The 22,906-nt window shown below is 38.0% G+C and overlaps 1 protein-coding gene across 2 annotated transcripts; it reads left to right on the forward strand.

Moving 5' to 3' along the window:
- Positions 1–22,798, forward strand: GRV2 (DNAJ heat shock N-terminal domain-containing protein). 2 transcript variants are annotated; one of them, XM_028062140.2, is made up of 22 exons: positions 1–916; positions 4,649–4,885; positions 5,078–5,165; positions 5,267–5,475; positions 6,052–6,153; positions 6,232–6,294; positions 6,505–8,739; positions 9,077–9,439; positions 9,832–9,972; positions 10,900–11,292; positions 11,434–11,928; positions 12,463–12,686; positions 12,838–13,182; positions 14,184–14,478; positions 15,731–16,234; positions 16,314–16,659; positions 16,759–17,102; positions 17,202–17,666; positions 18,365–18,489; positions 20,471–20,594; positions 22,175–22,243; positions 22,372–22,798. In XM_028062140.2, the coding sequence occupies exons 1-22, from the start codon at positions 488–490 to the stop codon at positions 22,576–22,578; spliced, it is 7,803 nt and encodes a 2,600-aa protein (XP_027917941.1). In that variant the 5' UTR covers positions 1–487; the 3' UTR covers positions 22,579–22,798. The 2 variants fall into 2 exon arrangements, with proteins under 2 accessions (XP_027917941.1, XP_027917942.1); XM_028062141.2 differs by lacking the exons at positions 1–916; positions 4,649–4,885 and having other exon boundaries at positions 6,042–6,153.
- Positions 22,799–22,906: the final 108 nt, after the last annotated feature.

Here is a 22,906-nt window from a genome sequence, read left to right on the forward strand (position 1 = left end):
TGGACACGTCATCTTGATCAGTGTGAGACGGTGCGTTGTGTCCTGGCCTATTCTTCGTCCCACTTCTTCCTACCCTCTTTCTCTCGTCATTTCTGCTACTCTTCATCGATCTCTTGCGTTGCCACGATTCCATTTTCCAGTTTCTGATTTCCGCATACGTAACCCTTCCCTTCTTCATCTAAACTGCAATCAAAACATCACATTGGATGAATAAATCGCGGTAGTTAGGGTTCCATTCGATCCAACCGAAATTGAATGTAATCAACACCTCTCTTAAGTCTCAGAGCTGGGGGCGAATAACTCTCGGCCTCTCGGAAGCCCGGCGGCGGCGGCGGCACCTTCATCGTCGCAGCAGGGACTCTGGTTCTTCCTCCGCTTCCACAATGCGCCGCGTGTCCACACCCTTGCTCATCTTCCCCAGGTCGAATCTGTGAGCCGTTACGCATCCGATCTCAATCGCCCTGTCCAGCTCCGACCGCCGCCAGTCATGGAAAACGCCGCAGCTGCCTCAGCCGCTCTTAGTTCCGCTGCTCCGCCGCTTGAAGAGCCTGAGTACTTGGCGCGCTACATGGTCGTCAAGCACTCCTGGCGCGGCCGCTACAAGCGGATACTCTGCATTTCCAGCGTTTCCGTTCTAACTCTCGATCCTTCCACGTTATCTGTTACCAACTCCTACGATGTAGCGACGGATTTCGAGGGCGCCGTGCCTATTCTTGGTCGCGACGAGAATTCGAATGAGTTTAACCTCAGCGTGAGGACCGATGGACGCGGAAAATTCAAATCCATGAAGTTCTCGTCGCGGTACAGGGCGAGTATTTTGACGGAGTTGCATCGGATACGCTGGAATCGGTTGGCGCCAGTGGCTGAGTTCCCGGTGCTTCATCTTCGGCGACGGGCGTCTCAGTGGGTTCCTTTGGTATGTCAGGCGGCTCCACCATTGCTTTTTTAGTGTGATTGATTTTATGGTTTCGATGATTGCTTTTCTGTGAACTTCATCTGACATGTAAGTAAAGACGGCGGAGTGGACATATATGCATTTTGATTGTGGGATTCATGCTTGCATTGCGATGGCTAAGTGTGTTTGTCACTGTTTTTTTTTTAGTTGTTCATAATTTGTTGTGTGATGGATTGTGTTGAGAATAAAGAAGATAGGGATTGAGATTAATCTCCCTTGTGTATAAACCACACATAGGGTAATCTATTTATAATAGAGAGAGGTACAAGTAAAAAGAGTAACTGAAAATAAAAAGATTAAATAGAAGATATTGTTTGATATTGTGGTTATCAATATCTAACAATATCTTAATAATATCAAACTATATCTAACACTCCCCCTCAAGCTGGAGCATACAAATCGTATGTGCCAAGCTTGTTACAAATATAATCAATTCTAGGCCCCCGTAAAGACTTCGTAAAAATATCTGCTAACTGATCACTTGAGTTAACAAACTCAGTCTTGATGTCTCCAGACATAACCTTTTCCCGAACGAAATGACAATCAATCTCAATGTGTTTAGTCCTCTCATGAAAGACAGGATTAGAGCTAATATGAAGGGCAGCCTGATTGTCACATACAAGTGTCATTTGAGTAATATCTCCAAATTGTAACTCTTGAAGCAATTGCTTGAGCCAAACAAGTTCACAGGCAGCTGAGGCCATAGCTCTATATTCTGCTTCTGCACTAGATCTTGCTACAACACTCTGTTTCTTACTTTTCCACGAGATCAAGTTACCACCAATGGAGACACAATACCCAGATGTAGATCTTCTATCAGAAGGAGATCCTGCCCAATCAGCATCTGAATAGCAAACAACTCTTGTATGGTTATTAGAACCATATAACAATCCTTTTCCAGGAGATTTTTTAATATACTTCAAGATGCGAATGACTGCATTCCAATGATCTTCACATGGAGAATTAAGAAATTGGCTTACCACACTGACTGCAAAGGAAATGTCAGGACGAGTAACGGTAAGATAATTCAATTTCCCAACCAATCGTCTATACTGCTCAGGATCAGATATAGGCTCCCCCTGATTTGGTAGAAGTTTAGTATTGGGATCCATGGGTGTATCAACAGACTTTGAACTCATCAATCCAGTTTCCTCCAGAATATCCATGGCATACTTTCTTTGAGATATAACAATACCATCATTGGACTGTGCCACCTCAATACCCAAGAAATATCTGAGTTTGCCAAGATCTTTGGTCTGAAAATGGTGACAGATATGTTGTTTCAACTGAGAGATGCCATGGTTGTTACTCCCTGTAAGAACGATGTCATCAACATATACTATCAAGTAAACACATCCAGCACTCGAGTGTTGATAAAAAACAGAATGATCTGTTTCACACCGAGTCATACCAAATTGTTGAACAACATTGCTAAACTTTCCAAACCAGGCCCTAGGAGATTGTTTTAGGCCATATAGTGATTTGCGAAGACGACATACCATCCCAGAAGACTCCCCCTGAGCAACAAACCCAGGAGGTTGCTCCATATAAATTTCCTCTTGCAAATCACCATTGAGGAAAGCATTCTTAACATCCAGTTGATAAAGAGGCCATTGTTTAAGAGCGGCCATGGCGATAAATAAACGAACAGAAGCCATCTTTGCCAGGGGGGAAAAGTATCTCCATAATCCAACCCAAAAATTTGAGTATAACCTTTGGCTACAAGACGAGCTTTGAGGCGATCAATAGTACCATCAGGTCCAACTTTGATAGCAAACATTTCTGGAATATCAATATGTGCCAAGCTTGTTACAAATATAATCATTTCTGGTCCCCTCAAGGGTGAGTCCCTTCAACCACATTGGTACACTCCCCCTCCAGCGGAAGCATTCCCAACCACGAGTACCCCTTCTCGTACCGCCGTTCATCTTAACGGGACACGCTTACCTGGAACCCTTAACTGGGACTCTTGTCAGGAAGACTTTCGATACAGGGACCTGCACTCGTCTGAGCCGGTTTTTAACCATCGGCTCTGATACCATGTTGAGAATAAAGAAGATAGGGATTGAGATTAATCTCCCTTGTGTATAAACCACACATAGGGTAATCTATTTATAATAGAGAGAGGTACAAGTAAAAAGAGTAACTGAAAATAAAAAGATTAAATAGAAGATATTGTTTGATATTGTGGTTATCAATATCTAACAATATCTTAATAATATCAAACTACATCTAACAGATTGTGAGTATGCGCATTTGTGTCTTTCTTTTGTCTCTCATGCTGATCAAGAGAAAATACGTGTGTGAAGTTTGTTTCGATAGGGAGTTTTGAAAGAGGGATTTAACATATAATTGATTTTAAAATGCCATTCATATAAATGTATTTGGCTCTTCTGAAAGCGTGGAAGGATATAGTAATGTATTCTTACACATTTACGATTTGTTATATACGTGTATGTAATATAGTTATAGATGGTTGGCATTTCACGGACATTTGATATTCCATATTTTACCTCGGTTTATAATTGATGGATCCCATAAAAAAGGTTAAACTTGTAATAGCCCCCACTTTTAAGTTTTTAATCCATATACAAGAAAATTGTAAGTTTTAGTCCCGGCATGTGCATAAAAGTTGAGGTTTGGTCCTTATTGCTTGCATCGGAGAAAATTTCCTGCTGATCTAAATCCACTAAAGAACTTTCTTGCAGTGATGAACCACCACAAAACCATTGCTGAGATTAAAACTTGTAGTTTTCTTGCACAGGGACTAAAACTTAAGTGACGACAACTATATGGATGAAGTAAATTGTTCAACACTAAAAATTGTCTTTATTGGATTTCAAAACCCACGAATTTTGGAATGATGAGAATTCTATATAAGGGATCTTTTTTTTTTCAAGTGAAATGAAGGGATTTCAAATAATACTTAAAACACATTATTTAAGTAATTTCTTTTTCTCTTCTATGGTTTTACCTCAGATTCTCACCCATAAAGCTTTGTGTCTCTTTCTCTCTCTCTTTTGCACCTCTCTTTCTCTCTCTCTTTTGCACCTCTCTTTCTCTCCTACACCTACTTTCCCTACCCAATAGCAACATAAAATACAAGTTTGCAACTGCTGTGTCAATAGTAAAACTTATCAACATTTCCTCTTTTCCCCTTTTTAAACTGTATTTTGATTGTCATAGATTATGTTGAAATTATAATATCCAGTACTTAATATTTAGTTAGAAAGTCACAATTGTGATCACCTCAAGAATGGACGGGGCTACCTACAGATGTAGAGTGTTGTCACCATGATGCGGCTCTTGGGCAATTGAGACTAGAGATGTCAAACTAGTGCTTATAAGGCTTGGGCACTTCATAAGTTGGTTTCCTGGGGTTCAATTAGACCTCAAACTTGAATTCCAAGATATTTGATTTTGTAGTTATTGTTTACATATGAAAAAAAAATTAGTATAATTAATCATTTAATTTTGTACATTCCTAGTTTAGTTGAAGCAATTCAATTTCCATGAATGCCAAATTCATTATAGCAATGAAATCCTTAATTCAAACACTACCTTAATACATTTTATATTGTGGAGATTATTATTATTTATTATTTAAATCTTTGTGTAACAAAACAAATTATACAAAAAAGAGGGAGGTGAGTAGTTAAACTAATTATCTTCTATGACTGGTGGCTTTCACAGAAATTGAAAGTAACCTATGTTGGTGTTGAGCTTATTGATACAAATTCGGGTGATCTTCGCTGGTGCTTGGATTTTAGAGACATGGATTCCCCTGCAATTATTCTTCTCTCTAATTCTTTTGGGAAGAAAAACATTGATCATGGTAGCGGATTTGTTCTTTGCCCCTTATATGGAAGAAAGTCTAAAGCTTTTCAAGCTGCTTCTGGATGCACAACATCAGCTATTATTTCAAATTTGGTATGGGTGGCTTTGTCTAAGCTTAAGTAATTATTCTGCTTGATATTGGTACTTTAAATTAGCATGCCTTGTGGAACTTAATCAAAGCAGCATTTGTAAAATTGCTTTGGTTAAGCTTTCTGGATAACACAGGATTATTGTACTTCCTTTTTTAATATCAACTATAATAACAGTGCATAAATTTTATTGCAGACAAAAGCTGCCAAATCCACGGTTGGGGTGTCCTTGTCTGTGGAGAGTTCTCAAAGTCTCTCTATTTCTGAATATATAAAACAAAGGGGTAACTGATCACAACCTTGTATATGTTACTTTGACTTTCAAGTTTGTTGTTTATCTGCTGTGAATTTCTTTATTAATCTTGAACAAATAAATGTAATGCAGAAAAGGAGGCAGTTGGAGCAGAAGATACCCCATTGGGGGGTTGGTCTGTAACAAGGTTGCGTTCTGCTGCCCATGGAACTCTAAATGTTCCGGGGTTGAGCTTAGGAGTTGGCCCTAAAGGAGGTCTAGGTGAGCATGGTGATTCTGTATCCCGTCAGCTCATTCTTACAAAGGTTTCACTTGTTGAAAGGCGCCCTGAGAATTATGAAGTAAGTGACGTAATAAGTCAACTTTTGAATAGGATGTAGCATTTATAGATGCATATCTATTATTATATTACAGGCATTGATATATTTCTTGCACGTGACATTAGGCACTGATAAACGATTGTTTCCTGAGATATTGTTTCAAATAAATCTTGAATGACATGGTTACAGTGGAAGGTCTTCTGTTTTCTATAAACCTACATATTCAGGTTACATTTGGATAAACTTTGAAATAACGTGCTTTTATTGTATAACTATTTTCTTTGGAGAAAAGTGTTTGGATTTATTTCTTTTTTCCGGAAAATTATCCTATAGTTTTGTGAGTGTGTGTTTGAAACATTCGTTTTAGTTAGAAAAATATATCGTACAAAGAGAAGGCTTTGGTAAATGCAGTCTCAACATGTTATGGTAGCAACAATCAAGCAAGTAGCATCTTTGTTGGAGGTAAAACAGATATTAAAAAGGAAATATTAAGCTTGAATGATGCATGCATCTTCAATATAATGTGTATGTGTCCCTTTATCTATAGTTCTATGCTGGGTATGTCAAATGTTGAGAATTTTTACTAGATGTGTGCAGGCAGTTACTGTTCGTCCATTATCTTCAGTAAGTGCTCTTGTTCGGTTTGCTGAAGAGCCGCAGATGTTTGCAATTGAATTTAGTGATGGATGCCCCATCCATGTAAGCTTTTGTTGTGCTATTCTAGTTTGTGATTTATTATGCTACTATTTTTCTCATGCATATTTGTGTGAATTGTAGGTTTATGCAAGCACGTCTCGTGATAGCTTACTTGCAGCATTTCGTGATGCTTTGCAAACTGAAGTAGGTAGATGTATTTCATCTGGGTTGGCAATTGTTATATAATGACATGTTTGATATATGATGATTGATGACCTATAATATTGTGTTATATATATCATAATATCAATGTTGACCTGTTCTCTAATTCAAGTTAATCTTATTATAAAAAGGAAATGTTGTGAAACGGAGTGTCCTAGTGCATGTTTGATTTCACCTGATGTTTATTTACAGGGTCAATGTGCCATACCTGTATTGCCAAGACTGACAATGCCTGGTCATCGGATTGATCCTCCCTGCGGGAGAGTTTTTTTGCTATCTGGTCAACAAAAGCCTGTTACTGATGTAGAAAGTGCATCAATGCATTTGAAGCATTTGGCAGCTGCAGCCAAAGATGCTGTTGCTGAAGGTGGATCTATTCCTGGATCAAGGGCTAAACTGTGGCGTAGAATAAGGGAGTTCAATGCCACTATACCGTATAGTGGTGTACCTCAAAACATTGAAGTACCAGAGGTTACTTTGATGGCCTTGATCACTATGCTTCCTGCTGCCCCAAATCTTCCTCCAGAATCTCCTCCTTTGCCTCCCCCTTCACCAAAAGCTGCAGCAACTGTGATGGGTTTTATTGGATGTTTACGCAGACTACTTGCCTCAAGAAGTGCAGCATCACATGTGATGTCTTTTCCGGCAGCGGTTGGAAGGATAATGGGTTTACTCAGAAATGGTTCAGAAGGTGTTGCTTCTGAGGCTGCTGGGCTTGTAGCTGTACTCATTGGTGGTGGGCCTGGTGATGCAAATGTAACAGATTCTAAAGGGGAGTGGCATGCCACAATTATGCATACAAAGTCAGTTTTGTTTGCTAATCAGAATTATATCATCATTCTTGTCAACAGATTAAAGCCAACCTCAGTATCACCTTTACTGACAATGACTGTTGTTGAAGTGCTTGAGGCTATGATTTGTGATCCACATGGTGAGACCACCCAATACTCTGTTTTTGTTGAATTGTTACGCCAAGTTGCAGGGTTGAAGCGTCGCTTGTTTGCACTGTTTGGTCACCCTGCTGAAAGTGTTAGAGAAACAGTAGCAATGATAATGCGATCAATTGCCGAAGAAGATGCTATAGCTGCAGAGTCCATGCGAGATGCTTCTCTGCGTGATGGTGCTTTGTTGAGGCATTTACTGCATGCATTTTTCCATCCAGCTGGTGAGCGGCGTGAAGTTAGTCGACAGCTTGTTGCCCTTTGGGCAGATTCCTATCAACCAGCTTTGGAGCTATTGTCCCGAATTCTGCCTCCTGGTCTTGTTGCTTACTTGCACACACGTGCTGATGAAGTTCTAGCTGAAAACACGAATCATGAAGAGTCATCAATTGGGAAAAGAAAAAGACGTTTACTTCAGCATAGGAAAGGTCGCATCGGGAGAGGACTTATTTCTCAAGAACAACCTTTCCCTTCAGCTAATAACTTTGATGTTTCTGATTCAGCTAGGCAAACAGGGGGTACTGTTGTCAGAGGCTTAGACAACTTCCATAAAACTGGTATGGACCCAAGTTCTGGACAAACTTCAAATATTCAATCTTCAGTAGTTCACACCAGTGAACATTTGAACAATGGATCTTCTACAGTAGATGTGCACAATGGTCATTCAGCTTTTTTGGCTTCGGCTAATGCGGTGTCAGCAAACTCAAATGAAGCACCAGAATCTGAATTTCAAAATTCAGTTGATCCTGACAGCAATGCAGTTGGTTTGCAGAATGAAGGCATTCCTGCTCCTGCTCAAGTTGTTGTAGAGAACACCCCTGTAGGATCTGGTCGGCTTCTATGTAATTGGCCTGAATTTTGGAGAGCTTTTGATCTTGATCACAATCGTGCAGACTTGATTTGGAATGAGCGTACCAGGCAAGAGTTGAGAGAATCTCTGAAAGCTGAAGTTCATAAACTAGATGTTGAGAAAGAGCGTACTGAAGATATTGTTCCGGGGGGCACTGCCTTGGAAATGGTATCAGGTGTTGAGAGTGTGCCACAAATATCTTGGAACTACCCTGAATTTTCTGTTCGTTACCCTAGCTTGTCAAAAGAAGTTTGTGTGGGTCAATATTATCTGCGATTACTGCTTGAGAGTGGCAGTGCTGGCAGGGCACAAGACTTCCCATTGCGTGATCCTGTTGCTTTCTTCAGGGCACTTTACCATCGTTTCTTATGTGATGCAGACACCGGACTTACTGTAGATGGAGCTGTTCCTGATGAATTAGGTGCGTCTGATGATTGGTGTGACATGGGTAGATTAGATGGTTTTGGTGGAGGTGGTGGATCATCGGTGAGAGAGCTTTGTGCAAGGGCGATGACAATTGTATATGAGCAGCATTACATGACCATAGGCCCTTTTGAAGGTACAGCTCACATCACTGTTCTATTGGACAGGACAGATGACAGAGCTTTGAGGCACCGACTTCTTTTACTTCTGAAGGTTTGTAAATTTAAATTACTTTTTCCTAGCTCTGTCTTATCTATGAGTGGGAGGAAGGGTTAATTTGCTTTTCTATTGTGTCATAGTTCTATTGATGTTCATCCTAATATTTTTGCTTCAGAGTACCAAAATTTAGGCCAGTAGTTGATCTAAAAAGAAACAAATTTTGAATTTTGATCTTCATGGCTGCTGGTTGCAATTTGTAACAGGAGCAGTGGTCATTGGCCTAATGATTATTCTAAATGGAATTTTGTTTAAATTAACTTGCGTAAACATTGCAGTTTCTCAATTAATATGGATTAAGAACTTAAATTAACTGTCATTTATTGAATTTCAGGCATTGGTGAAGGTTTTATCAAATGTGGAGGCTTGTGTCCTAGTTGGAGGCTGCGTATTAGCTGTTGATCTGCTTACCGTGGTCCATGAAACTTCAGAGAGGACATCTATTCCCTTGCAATCAAATTTAATTGCTGCTACTGCTTTTATGGAACCCCTTAAAGAATGGATGTATATTGACAAAGATGGTGCTCAAGTTGGACCTATGGAAAAGGATGCTATTAGAAGGTTGTGGTCGAAGAAGGCTATTGATTGGACGACAAGGTTTTGGGCTTCTGGGATGCTAGATTGGAAGAAGCTGCGAGATATCCGTGAACTTCGTTGGGCACTTGCACTTAGAGTTCCAGTCCTTACTCCGCCTCAGGTAGAATCTTGTCTAAGCTGGAAGATAATATCAGTAATAATTGCTGTTGTAATGTTTTCTGTTGCTAGATTTTTTTTCTTCACATTTTTTTGCCGAGTGGTCTCTAATTTTTTTCTCAGCCTTCTTTTTTTAGTGTAGACATGTGCTTATTTGTTTTATTTGAATTGCTTGATTTTTTTGGGAACTGTTGAGATTGGGCACTAATTTTAAGGTTCTGTTATGTTGAATTTTTAAGAACTGTAAGCTTAGATAATTTGGAAATCAACCTAAGGTAAAATAATATAGTTATCTAAATGGCTAATTAGTTGTCTTTTCAAAAATAGATTTTGACATCTTTAATTTTTATTTTGCTTGTATCCTTTTAATGGATAGAATATGAATATTGTTTTCAGGTTGGGGAGACAGCTTTGTCCATATTGCATAGCATGGTGTCGGCACATTCAGATTTAGATGATGCTGGAGAGATTGTTACTCCAACTCCTAGAGTAAAACGAATCCTGTCAAGTCCGCGCTGCCTTCCACATATTGCACAGGTAATTTTAGGAACTGTACCTTTGTTAACCAGCCATGTTGGAGAATATTGATATTTGTTGTGACTTGCATCATTTTAAGGGGCCTTCTCCAACAGTTAAAATTAATTTATGCGCAAGTTAAAAATTAAAATTTAGAGAAACTATATTAGGGAGCTTCTACAAATTAGTTTATGCATAATCTAAATTTAATTTGTGGAGAAGTCAATTTCACCCTTTTCTTCATAAATTTTTCTTTTAAAAGTCCTAACAGTTTTCCAAAATTTTGGTAGATTCTGTGGTTGTTAATTGTCTTACATTTATCATTTTGAATTCTAGTTTTTTGATATTTGTGTGATATGATAATTGTAGGTTATTCTTAGTGGTTCCAAGCTGGGTTGGGCTCTCGATAGGCAGACCTGTCAAAAAAGATGGGCTGGCTCGGTGGTTTAACCTATTGTGGCCCAACCTGCTTAGCTTCTCAACTTTTTTCTAAAACAAATGAAAATTATATCAAAAATTCAAGTTGAAAAATCTTACCATTTATTTCAATAACTTTTTATTGTTTTAAAAATTCAAAAGACTTATTTATTATTGTTTGTTTGTTTTATAAATTTAATTTTCTATTACTAAAATAATTAATATACAAGCTAATTTAAAATAAATTAGTTTATTTAAATTAATTTTACAAAATAAATACTTAAAAATTATTATTTTTGTCTTTCTTTAGTTTTTTTCCCTTTTTGGCGGTACCTAGGCAGGGCAGTCAAGGGTATCAGCCCATTTTCAATTGGTGACTTGGCCCTGCTCATTTTCAGTATGTTGGGCCCAAACGGGCTAAGCTAGCCTGTGTTGTCTTCCTTTGTTGTTTTACACTTCTCACTTCTAAGCAAATTTAAGTATTATATTATGATTTCATTTTCTTCATTTCATTTGGTGGGGTGGGTATAGGCCATTCTTTCAGGGGAACCAAGTATTGTTGAGGCAGCTGCTGCATTGCTTAAGGCCATTGTTACCCGGAATCCCAAAGCTATGATCCGTCTGTACAGCACTGGTGCATTTTACTTTGCACTGGCATATCCTGGTTCTAATCTACTTTCAATTGGGCAACTCTTTTCTGTCACCCATGTCCATCAAGCATTTCATGGTGGGGAAGAAGCTGCAGTTTCAAGCTCATTGCCTTTGGCAAAACGTAGTGTTCTTGGTGGGCTTCTCCCTGAATCTTTGTTGTATGTACTGGAGCGTAGTGGTCCAGCAGCATTTGCTGCTGCAATGGTTTCAGATTCTGACACCCCAGAGATAATATGGACTCACAAAATGAGGGCAGAAAATCTAATTCGTCAGGTAATCTAAACTTTGTAGTAGCCAGTTTGGTGATTTTTTTTTCCTTAAAATTTATAAGAGTTTATTCACTTGTAAATATACTCTTGTAGATATACAGATTCCATAGTGTGATTGATTTGACTCTCCTTTGCTCTTCATCAGGTTTTGCAGCATCTAGGTGATTTTCCGCAGAAATTGTCACAGCATTGCCATGTTTTGTATGACTATGCCCCCATGCCTCCAGTGACATACCCAGAGCTAAGAGATGAAATGTGGTGTCACCGTTATTACCTCAGGAATCTATGTGATGACATTCGTTTTCCAAATTGGCCAATTGTTGAACATGTAGAATTTCTTCAATCATTACTTGTAATGTGGCGTGAAGAGTTGACTAGAAAGCCTATGGATCTATCTGAAGAAGAAGCTTGCAAGATCCTTGAAATATCCTTTGAGGATATATCTAGTGACAATGTAAATAAAAGAAATTCTTTGGATATTGCAGATGAAGCATCTGGCTTATCGAAGCAGATTGAGAACATTGATGAAGAAAAATTAAAGCGACAATATCGGAAACTTGCTATGAAATATCATCCTGACAAAAATCCAGAAGGGAGGGACAAGTTTCTTGCCATACAAAAGGCCTATGAACGTCTCCAGGTAGTTACATGTTTCCATGTCATAGTCAGGCTTCTTTGGAATCTTGTTTCAACAAGTTTCACTAAAGCAGCATGGTTCTTTCTAGTTTTCTATGTAAAGGTTTTTTTCATACTTCTATAAGTATCTCAGCATATGCATTATGGAGAGCAGTGCTGTCTCTTAAGCGATAAATTCTGAAATCAAGTATCTTGTTCAATAAAATATGGAATCTGTATATTTGCCTTTTATCTAGAGATGTCAATGGAATTGTGATTTATCTTGGGTATGTTATTTACTTAAAATCCTGATAGGGAAAAAATGTACTTGTGAATATTTATTTAGCTTTTATATTTTACTTTTTTATTGAGCCACCACTACAAAATGCATTCATCAAGCTTACTGTAAATACAGCACAAAAATTGTCCATCCAAATCATAATGCTCATTCATTTTCACTCTGATTTCTTTGTGCATGATAATACCCTCCATTACACAATGAATAGGTCTATATTTATGCCTTTTATAATTTGTTAAATTATACATTTTGTGAACATAGGCTACCATGCAAGGGTTGCAAGGTCCACAGCCGTGGAGATTGCTACTTTTGTTGAAGGGGCAATGTATTTTATACAGAAGACATGGAGACGTTTTGGAGCCATTCAAATATGCTGGCTATCCCATGTTGCTGAGTGCTGTTACTGTGGACAAGGATGATAACAATTTTCTTTCTTCAGATAGAGCACCTCTCCTTGTGGCTGCATCAGAGCTGGTCTGGCTGACGTAAGAGTTCCATGTTTTTTTTTGTTAGGGTTCACCATCTTACGAAGTGGGGGTTGAGTTAGGCCTGTACCACTTTGTAAGAACCATAATGCTATTAGATCTAAAAGCACTCTGGTAACCTTTGCTCTTTCATTGAATTTCATATGGTTAGATGTGCATCTTCTAAATTGAATGGTGAAGAGCTGGTAAGAGATGGAGGGGTGCATCTTCTTGCAACTCTTCTTTCCCGTTGCATGGGTGTCGTTCAGCCAACCACTCCTGGAAACGAACCATCTGCGATCATTGTTACGAACATCATGCGAACATTTTCAGTTCTTAGTGAATTTGAGGCTGCCAGAGCTGAGATACTTGAATTTTCTGGATTAGTTGAGGACATTGTGCACTGCACTGAATTTGAACTTGTACCTGCTGCAGTTGATGCTGCCATACAGACTATTGCCAATGTTTCTATCTCCTCTGAATTGCAAGATGCTCTATTGAAGGCTGGTGTCTTATGGTATGCCTCTTCAATTATTGTTTTATTGAGTAAATTATTTTACATCAATTTCAAGTTTGTAGGAGGATTAGTCTAGAGAGTAAATGTAAGTAGCTTCAATATGTGCATATTTAAGTAGTGTTTGTTTCATGTGCTGGCTGTTGTATGTGCTTTTCAACTCTGGTTTTCCGAAATTTCTCAAACAGTAATTTTTGTACTAGTTTCTCCGTTTATAGATCCTTATAGAAACTAGTAATTTCTTAATTTCTCTAACTGTAGCCCGTTTGTATCTCATTTTTATATTTTTTAACAGTGACATCTCTAAAGACATACCTTATATTTCATGTTGTTCCCGTGTAATAGAACAAACAAGATTGAACTTTGATGCTGAACTAGGCAAATGAGGTGGGACAATGATGTGGGAACTACTGACAAGGGAAAGAAAGGAATGACTAAGATGAATACTCCCTCTAAATGATTAGCCAAACCATAGTTATTGGTCTTAGTCAGAATTGTTGCCAGTAACAGGTTTACCAGATTAGGCACGGGAGCAGCACTCTTCTCCTGAATGCAGGAAACTTGCGTCAGAAAATAAGGCGTGGCATATAGAGTTTTCTCCTCAAAGACTAGGCTCCCTTCAATTGGGGAGTTATTTCCATCTGTGATAATCTATTTGGAGTCTGACTTTGGTTTTTGTTGATTCAATACCGCATTAAAACTGGGCTGCACTGAGAATTAAGTGAAAGTTGACACCATCTAGTGAGAGCTCTACCTCTTGATTTAGTAGGCATCAGAAACAGAATTTACCTAATAGTAATACCATCTGAATCTAACCTAGTATTATAATTTAAACTCAGTTAAACCTTGAAGTATTGACTTCTTTAGTTGTTTGTTTGCTAATGAGCTCAAATTTTATATATTGACAATAGTTATTTATGGAACCAAAAAAATATAATTTTATCCCACTTGGTTATACTTGAAAATATATTTTGGACTCATCTGTTTGATATGGTCCATGATAGGTACCTTTTGCCACTACTGCTTCAGTATGACTCAACTGCAGAAGAATCTGATGCAACAGAATCACACGGTGTTGGTGCTAGTGTTCAAATTGCCAAAAACATGCATGCCATAAGAGCATCTCTGGCCTTGTCAAGACTCAGTGGTCTGTGTAGTGATGAGAGTGCAACACCTTACAATCAGGCCGCTGCTGATGCCCTTAGAGTTTTGCTAACTCCTAAGCTCTCTAGCATGTTAAAAGATCAAATGCCCAAAGATTTACTGTCCAAATTAAATGCAAACCTGGAATCACCAGAGGTATTTTTTTCTCATCATCCTTAATCGTGCAAGCAAGAAATGTTTCATGATGGCACTTGATTTCTTGTTTTGCTCTGTAAAGGTCCCGATTAATGTCTGATTCCATTGCACAGATTATTGGAACGTAGTCTGAGTGACTAATCTGTTTGACAAGAAGTTATATATTGAGTCATTAGTAGGACTAGTGGCTAGGTCTGTATTAATTTTCTAAATGTCAAAAGATTATTATTCAGTGTTATTCAAAAAGGCCATGAAGGTGCAATGGCAGAAAGTGGTGGCAAATTTGTCACTGGTCACCACAGCATGGCTGTGTTGAATCGGGTTTTTGTGGCAATGCATCGGGACTGGTTTTGACATCACAGAATGGTATCGTGGAAATCATGCTGCAGGTTAGTCATGGGTCAGTTCAACCTGACCTGAGTCCCTTGCAACCCTAGTTCGTTATGTTGAAAACAGTTCTGGGTACTGACCAAATCCAAGCCCAATAGTTTTTTTTTTTTTTCAAAGGGTAGGATCATACAACTCAACCCAAATGTAAAAATCCTAAACTACCAGCTGCAACCCAACACAACTTTCAGGTTCAGCAATCATAGCCGCTGTGGTCAACTGCAGGTGTCGCCACCACAAGCAACCTAGCTGAGACTAAAAGGAAAAAGGAAAAACCTTGACATTTTTGTAGAAAGATCTTCAGATTAAATGATAGCAGAAATTTTTTTGGAGAGAAAACAATGGCTCTATGGCACAGGGAAAAGGACCTGAGCCTTCTGGCAAAGCCCTGGACATTATAAATGAAGTTTTGTTTAAAACTGATTCAGCAAATTTTTAGAGCCTTCAACTCATTTTTGATCTTGCTACTTTGCTAGTTCACAATAGTAATTATGTAACCTAAAGTTGCTAAAATACCTGTACCACATTGTTACAGACTTAAATGGTTTGTGAATGGCACCCCTTTCCCGCAAAAGAAGAAAAGGCACTAAAGGAAAATGTATACCTGGCTGTTGTATGGTATATACAGTCTTGCAAATTAGTTTGTATGGTCATTTGTTGTTTCTTTTAGTCACTAGTTTTCCTGGAAATTTAATAGATTCTAACTACTGACTGCCTGTGATGTTCAATGAAATAATCCATGAATTTGTCACAAATTATTGACCATTTTGTTGGTTTAGCATATTAATGTTTCAAATTTACGAAAATGAAATTAAGCTGTCTCTTTGTTGTATTTGCTTTGATACTATCTTTGAATTCTCTGCAGATTATCTGGAACTCTTCAACGCGAGCAGAGTTGCTGAAATTTGTGGATCAGCAACGTTTAGCTCAAGGTCCCGATGGCTCATATGATATTAAGGATTCACACGATTTTGTTTATAAAGCACTATCCAAAGAATTATTCATTGGAAATGTTTACTTGAGAGTCTACAATGATCAGCCGGACTTTGAAATTAGTGAACCAGAAACTTTTTGCCTTGCACTGATTGATTTTATATCTTATCTTGTGCACAATCTATGTGAAGTTGCCAGTCATAAGGTTGAAGATGCCAATCATAATGTTGAAAATGCCAATCATAATGTTGAAGATGCCAATGATAATGTTGAAGATACCTCCAAGGCTTCTGAGGATACGAGTGAGGCTGTTGGTGAATCTGTGAATGAGCAGCGTGTTGTAGATAATTCTGGCACAATGTCTGAAGAACACTCTGTGGGAAAGGAAGAGCTTGAGCTGATTAAAAGTCTGCATTCTGCATTGACTTCCCTTCAGGTTAATTCCTTACTGCTTTATTTTGTAGTGAAATGCTTTTTATTTGACATATCTGAGTATTTTTGTTTATTATGTGCAGAACCTTCTGACGAATAATCCCAATTTGGCATCCATATTTTCAAACAAAGACAAGTTACTGCCACTTTTTGAATGCTTTTCTGTGCCTGAAGCATCAGTCTATACTATCCCTCAACTTTGCTTAGCAGTGTTGTCACTCTTAACTGCACACGCTCCTTGTTTGCAAGCCATGGTTGCGGATGGGTCTAGTCTTCTGCTTTTGTTACAAATGCTTCACTCAGCCCCAAGTTGTCGAGAAGGTTCCCTCCATGTTCTCTATGCATTGGCAAGCACACCTGAACTTGCCTGGGCTGCTGCCAAGCATGGTGGTGTTGTCTACATTCTTGAATTGCTTTTGCCTTTGAAGGGTAGGAGATATGTTCACCTTAGTTGGTCTTTTTTATTGTTCTCACCTCTAGATTTTTTTGCTGAATTTTTGTGTTGACAATATTCACAATTCCATGCAGAAGAAATTCCACTCCAGCAAAGAGCTATGGCAGCTTCCTTGTTGGGAAAGCTTGTTGGCCAACCAATGCATGGACCAAGAGTTGCTATAACACTTGCAAGGTTTCTCCCTGATGGTCTTGTATCAGTAATTAAGGATGGACCTGGCGAAGCCGTTGTAGTTGCCCTTGAGCAGACTACGGAGACACCAGAACTTGTATGGACACCAGCAATGGCAGCTTCCTTATCTGCACAAATTTCCACTCTGTCATCAGAGCTATACCGTGAGCAGATGAAAGGGCGTGTTGTTGATTGGGATGTACCTGAGCAGGCATCTGGACAGCAGGAAATGAGAGATGAGCCACAGGTATTGTGTAATATGTGATATTTAAATTTGTTGTTTTATACATGGTATGATGAATAATTTATATTCTCATAAATGAACTAAAATTTTGTGTGGATGCAGGTTGGTGGCATCTATGTTCGACTGTTTTTGAAAGATCCCAAATTCCCTCTTAGAAACCCTAAAAGGTTCTTGGAAGGTCTACTAGATCAGTATTTGTCATCCATTGCTGCCACACATTATGAAGCACAGGTTGTTGATCCAGAGCTTCCTTTGCTCCTGTCTGCCGCCCTAGTTTCCTTATTACGTGTGCATCCTGCACTAGCAGATCATGTTGGGTATCTTGGATACGTACCAAAACTAGTTGCTGCTGTTGCATTTGAAGGAAGGAGAGAAACAATGTCATCTGGTGAGGTAAACAGTGGGAGACATGCAGAACAAACATTTGACCCGGATATTGACTCAGCAGAGAACACACAAACACCTCAAGAACGTGTGCGCCTTAGTTGTTTGCGTGTATTGCATCAACTTGCAGCTAGTACCACATGCGCTGAAGCCATGGCTGCAACGAGTGCCGGAACACCTCAGGTTAATGAATATGTTAATATACAATTTTATGTTCTTTTATGCTTCGTATGCAATGTTCTGCTGAAGATAATGTGATTATCAAGAAACTTTCTTGTCTGTCATGGAATTTTCTTTATTCATCTCAAGGATCATCCCTCTGTAATACCTGTATCCCAAAAATCCCTCTGGATTCTTTAAAGCCCATCTTCAAATTCCATTTAGTGTGTGAATTGTTATCCTGGTTTACAAAAGAAGCAACTATTAACCTTTTTCAACAGTTTATTAGCTTCTAATCCTAGTTTTGAACTTCCCTAGTAACTTGATGATGCAGTCTTGCAATTGTGGGGAAAATCATGCTATTATAGAGAAATTCAGGTTTTGATGACAACTGTACTTTATTTATTATTTTATTTTCTAGGTTGTGGTTTGTGGTTTAGATAACGTTTCTGTTGGGAGTATGGGTTAAATATTGGCTATGGGAGGACATACCAATCAACTGAAGTTCATATTAAATGACTTAGCTCGTGAGTATGGAAAAAAGTATTTGTAAAGTTTACATATTCAGTCTCATGTTTTAAAGAGGGTTCTAGTTTCTTCTTGATAATGATTGAATGCTTTTATTGCTGATGTTTCCGATATTTGTGAATATAATTTGCACTGTCCCTACTTTTTAAATGTCTTTGACCAAAGAAATAAATAATTTAAATTTCTTCTTCCAGGTTGTTCCACTGCTAATGAAAGCTATTGGATGGCAAGGTGGAAGTATTTTAGCTCTTGAGACTCTAAAACGTGTTGTGGTTGCTGGTAACCGAGCCAGGGATGCTCTTGTTGCACAAGGCCTTAAGTGAGTACCTTGTATAATTGAAAATTAATTTACTTTTAACTGATTCAATATTTTATGACATGGAGATCCAAATTCATTATAGAGCATTACATTAGTTGCAGACAACTTCAACAAGATGCTAGTGAAAGGGAAAACTCATCACATCAATTTCGATTATAAGGCCTTGTTCTTTCCTTTTAACAAAGCATAGGTTGTGTCCGTTGACTTCCTTGTTTCTGGTAGAATTGAAGTTCAGTTGTGGTAGTGATGCGTGATGACGAGTTTGAAAATTGAATCAGAAATTAAAAGTTACTAAATACCCCCTTAGTTTCACAGAAATATAATTGCAAATAATCTCACTAGTGAGGTTGGCTACATGAATCCCGCAATCTCTCTAGGTTAAAGACAAATTAGTTAGATATTTTATTTATCATGAATTCTTGCTTGTCTCCCTCTTCCTTTTGGCAAGACTAAAAACCATGCCTTAAAGGGTAGATTTTAAGACTAACTTAATCTCACAAAATTAGTTCGGTAAGGTGAGGTTTGCATCCTACTCAACATATCTCTTTATGTTGAGATGGGATATCTCAAGTGTGAGAATAGACGGAAGTCTGATAGGGAATGACAAGATAGACCTAACAAACCTTATAAGGACAGGTTTTGATACCATCTTAGAAAGTGAACTTTAAGACTTACTCAATCTTACAAAAAATGGCTTGGTATGTGAGATCTACACCTCACTTGTATATTATAATTTGGTTGGATATATTTATAATCGATGTGAAATCTCCAACACCAAGCAATCTAATTGTATTAATTGTAATGCTAAAGGTTTTTTGTATGTGTGATAAGTACCCAAGCACTTGGGGAACCCACCTTCAAAAGTTAGCTAGCTATTAAGTGGAGAGAACCAAACACTTAATACTTTCTCGAGCATGGCATAGTACTCAATGTGGGACTATGACACTATATAATTCCAGAGTTGCTATCATAGAACCGCCAACCGAAGTCTAGGTAGCGTTTTTCAATACACTTTGAAAAGTACCCAAACACTTAGGGAAGTCACCCTCAAAAGTTAGCTATTAAGGGGGAAAGACCAAACACTTAAGTACTTCATCTAGCATTCCAGACTACGTCGATGTGCGACTTGGGGACTGCTTAATATTCAAGTTCCTATCAATGTGTCAAAACTTCTTTTTGCATTTTTTCTTCAATTGTTTGTACAACCGTCACTTTGAATACAATAATTTGTATCTTTTTCTTTCTTTTGTTGATACACATTCATCTTCACTTTTATTTCTCTCACCTTTTTCTCTTGTTATTCCTTTAAAGCTCAACATTTACTGCCATAGAATTAGCATATACCCATATGTGCAACTTGCCTTTTGAAATTGGTTGCCGATCATAAATAACTCAAAATATCTTTCTATTTTTTTTTTAATTTTAACCAGCGCATTTTTATACCATGTATTTACTCTATTTTATAACATTGATCTTGAATATTTGAATTTAAAAACCTGTGGTATGACATCATTTTATAGGAACATAAATGCATTTTATTCAATTACCCTTGCATCCATTAGTGGAAATATGATAGAATTTAGAAGGGAAAGAGAAATAAAGAGGGGAAGAAAGAAGAAAACAGAATAGAGAGGATAAAAGGAAAGAAGAGAGAAACAGAGATGAAAGAATTGTGCAATGCACTTCTGTCATTATCATTCAGTCTTGTTTTGGTGTTGTATCTCACTACGCCTAATCGTCTGTGATTTTGAATTTTTACAATTTTCCGTGTAATGAGACTGTTGAAGGATGTTTGGATGGTCTGTAACTGGAGAAATGTAGAAAAATGAATTTGCCTACTACATATTAGGAAGGTCATGAATGGCTTTGGAGCCACACAATAGTTTGCTTTGAAACAACTGCATGCTTGAATACTATCTTATATATTTATGGGAGTGGATTCACATACTCAATGCTAAAATAAATTTTGCAAACAATGCAGAGTTGGTCTTGTTGAAGTTCTTCTTGGTCTTCTTGATTGGAGGGCTGGTGGAAGGAATGGCTTTTGTTCTCAGATGAAGTGGAATGAATCTGAAGCATCTATTGGCAGGGTGCTTGCAATTGAGGTTGGAATCTGAATCAATTTTATTCTTCCTCGTTTGTTTGAGGCTCTCTCGCATTTTTTTTTTCTTTACAAGTACTTTCTTTAACTTGAAAAAAAATGTCTTCCTTTATGCTCCAGTCTACTTACCCCAGTATCAGAGTTTTAGGTATGAGAGAAAACAGGGAAAATATTATAGAAAGAGAATGGATTATTGTTGCACTGAATGAGAAAGAAGATACAAGCTTGAGCATATATAGGCTCAACAAGAGGTTACAACAGTAACAAACTAATAATAGACGAAAAACAGATAACTAACTAACATCCAGTTGAATAACTGAATGTTTACATTATTTACATTTCAATAGCCCCATCAAACTCGTGGGGAAGGGTTTTTATGGACAAAGTCCTGCACATTGAGTTTGCTCCCTAGGAAGTTCAAAACAGTTAGAAGAAAAAGGCTTGGAAAAAATATCCATAGGAAAATAATAAACTTCAAGTTGTTTGGATAACACTTGTTCATAAACATAGAAATGTGCTTTGCTCAAGAGTGAAAAATAGGGTTTTGTGCTATAGCAACTACACTTTTATTGTCACACAGAATGACAGGTGGAAGAAGAAATATATAGTTCTTCTGGAGAGCTTGAATCCAAATAATTTCTTCTAAAGATTGAGCTAAGCTGTGAGATTCAACTTCAGTGCTCGATCGAGCAATGACACGCTTACGGGACCACCAAGAAACAAGATTAGGTCCCAAAAATATTGCAGATCCAGAACCAGACTTTCTATCATCAATATAAGATGCCCAGTAAGCATCACACAAGGCTGTGCTTGAAAAAGGTTGACTTACATAGGCTGGTTGTATGTGAAAACCATGAGAAAGAGTGCCTTTAAGTTGTCTTGGGATTCTTTTAACAGCTGTCCAATGAGTGTCCAGAGAATTTGAGAATTGCAACATAACTGATATTATGTCTTGTAAGAGTAGCATTTGGCAAAATTCCAACTACTAATCTGTACAGAGTAGGATTAAAAACGACTAATTTGCAGAATGAGTGCATAGCAGATGATATAGGTTGAGCTTTTGTCATCTTTGTTTTATGCAAAGGGTCTCTAATATATTTGCTTGAGTTATCACAATAGTCTTGTTGGAAGATAGTTGATTGCAATACCTAGAAAGTAGTCAAGATGATCCAGCTGCTTGAGAGAAAAACTGGAGTGCAATTTCTAGTGAGCTGCTGAATAATAGATACAGAGCTGCCAGCGAGAATGATGTCATCAACATGTACCAATAGGTGAACATATGAGAGTCATGCTGATAGGTAAATAGTGAAGGATCACATTTACTGGAACGGAAACCAAGCTCCAAAAGATTTGTGGTGAATTGGTCAAACCACTGTTTAGGTGCTTGTTTTAGGCCATAAATGCTTTATTATGTCTGCAGACCAGAGATTTGTCTGAGGCCTCAAATCCATGAGGTTGGATCATATACACTGTTTCTTCAAGTTGTGGTTGTTTCTAGAGAAAATATTGTGTTATTAATTTGTCCCAATATTCAGTTGATGGTTCAACAATTGTTTTTGATAAGTTACTTATCTCCTTAATCAGGTCTTGCATGCCTTTGCTACTGAAGGGGCTCATTGCACTAAAGTGCGAGAACTATTGAATAATTCCGATGTAAGTCTCCACATTTTTTAGTAGCAATATAACATTGTTTCTGCATTTTGGTGATTCCTGTTGCAAGTATGCTACCATCCATGCATTAGTTTTTACCTTGTATAATCATTTTCCCTCCTGCTTTCCAGGTTTGGAGTGCTTACAAAGACCAGAAGCATGACCTATTCCTCCCTTCAAATGCTCAATCTGCAGCTGCTGGCATTGCTGGTCTCATTGAAAATTCATCATCGTCGAGACTCACCTATGCCCTTACCGCACCACCACCATCCACTACTTCCAGAACTCCTCCGTTATCCTCTGCTGACTTCAACGGAAAGCAGGATCAGTTTCTATAGTAGAACAGTAAGACATTTTTACTTGACGGAGCCTATACTTGTAACTCACCTGTATAGTACACTGTACAGTTTTTTTATATACTTGCTCCTGGGTTAGTAACTAGGAAGCATGTGCAATTTTCTCTAGAGTATTCGTTTGTTTTGAGGCCTCCCTTATATCCTTGTAAATTGGATTATGTATTTACTATTTTACTGCAAAATAGTGAGGTGATTTTTCGCATTTCGTGAAACTTTTATTGTGGTTGGTAAATCTGAAGATGCCAGAGCAAAGCTGAACTCCTTTTACTAAGCGTTAAGAATGCTAAGTTTGAATCAATGATTTTTTTAT

Source organism: Vigna unguiculata, chromosome 3 (genome assembly GCF_037176805.1).
Source record: "Vigna unguiculata cultivar grain cowpea cultivar isolate G323 ecotype 2 chromosome 3, ASM3717680v1, whole genome shotgun sequence".
Classification (NCBI taxonomy): domain Eukaryota; kingdom Viridiplantae; phylum Streptophyta; class Magnoliopsida; order Fabales; family Fabaceae; genus Vigna; species Vigna unguiculata.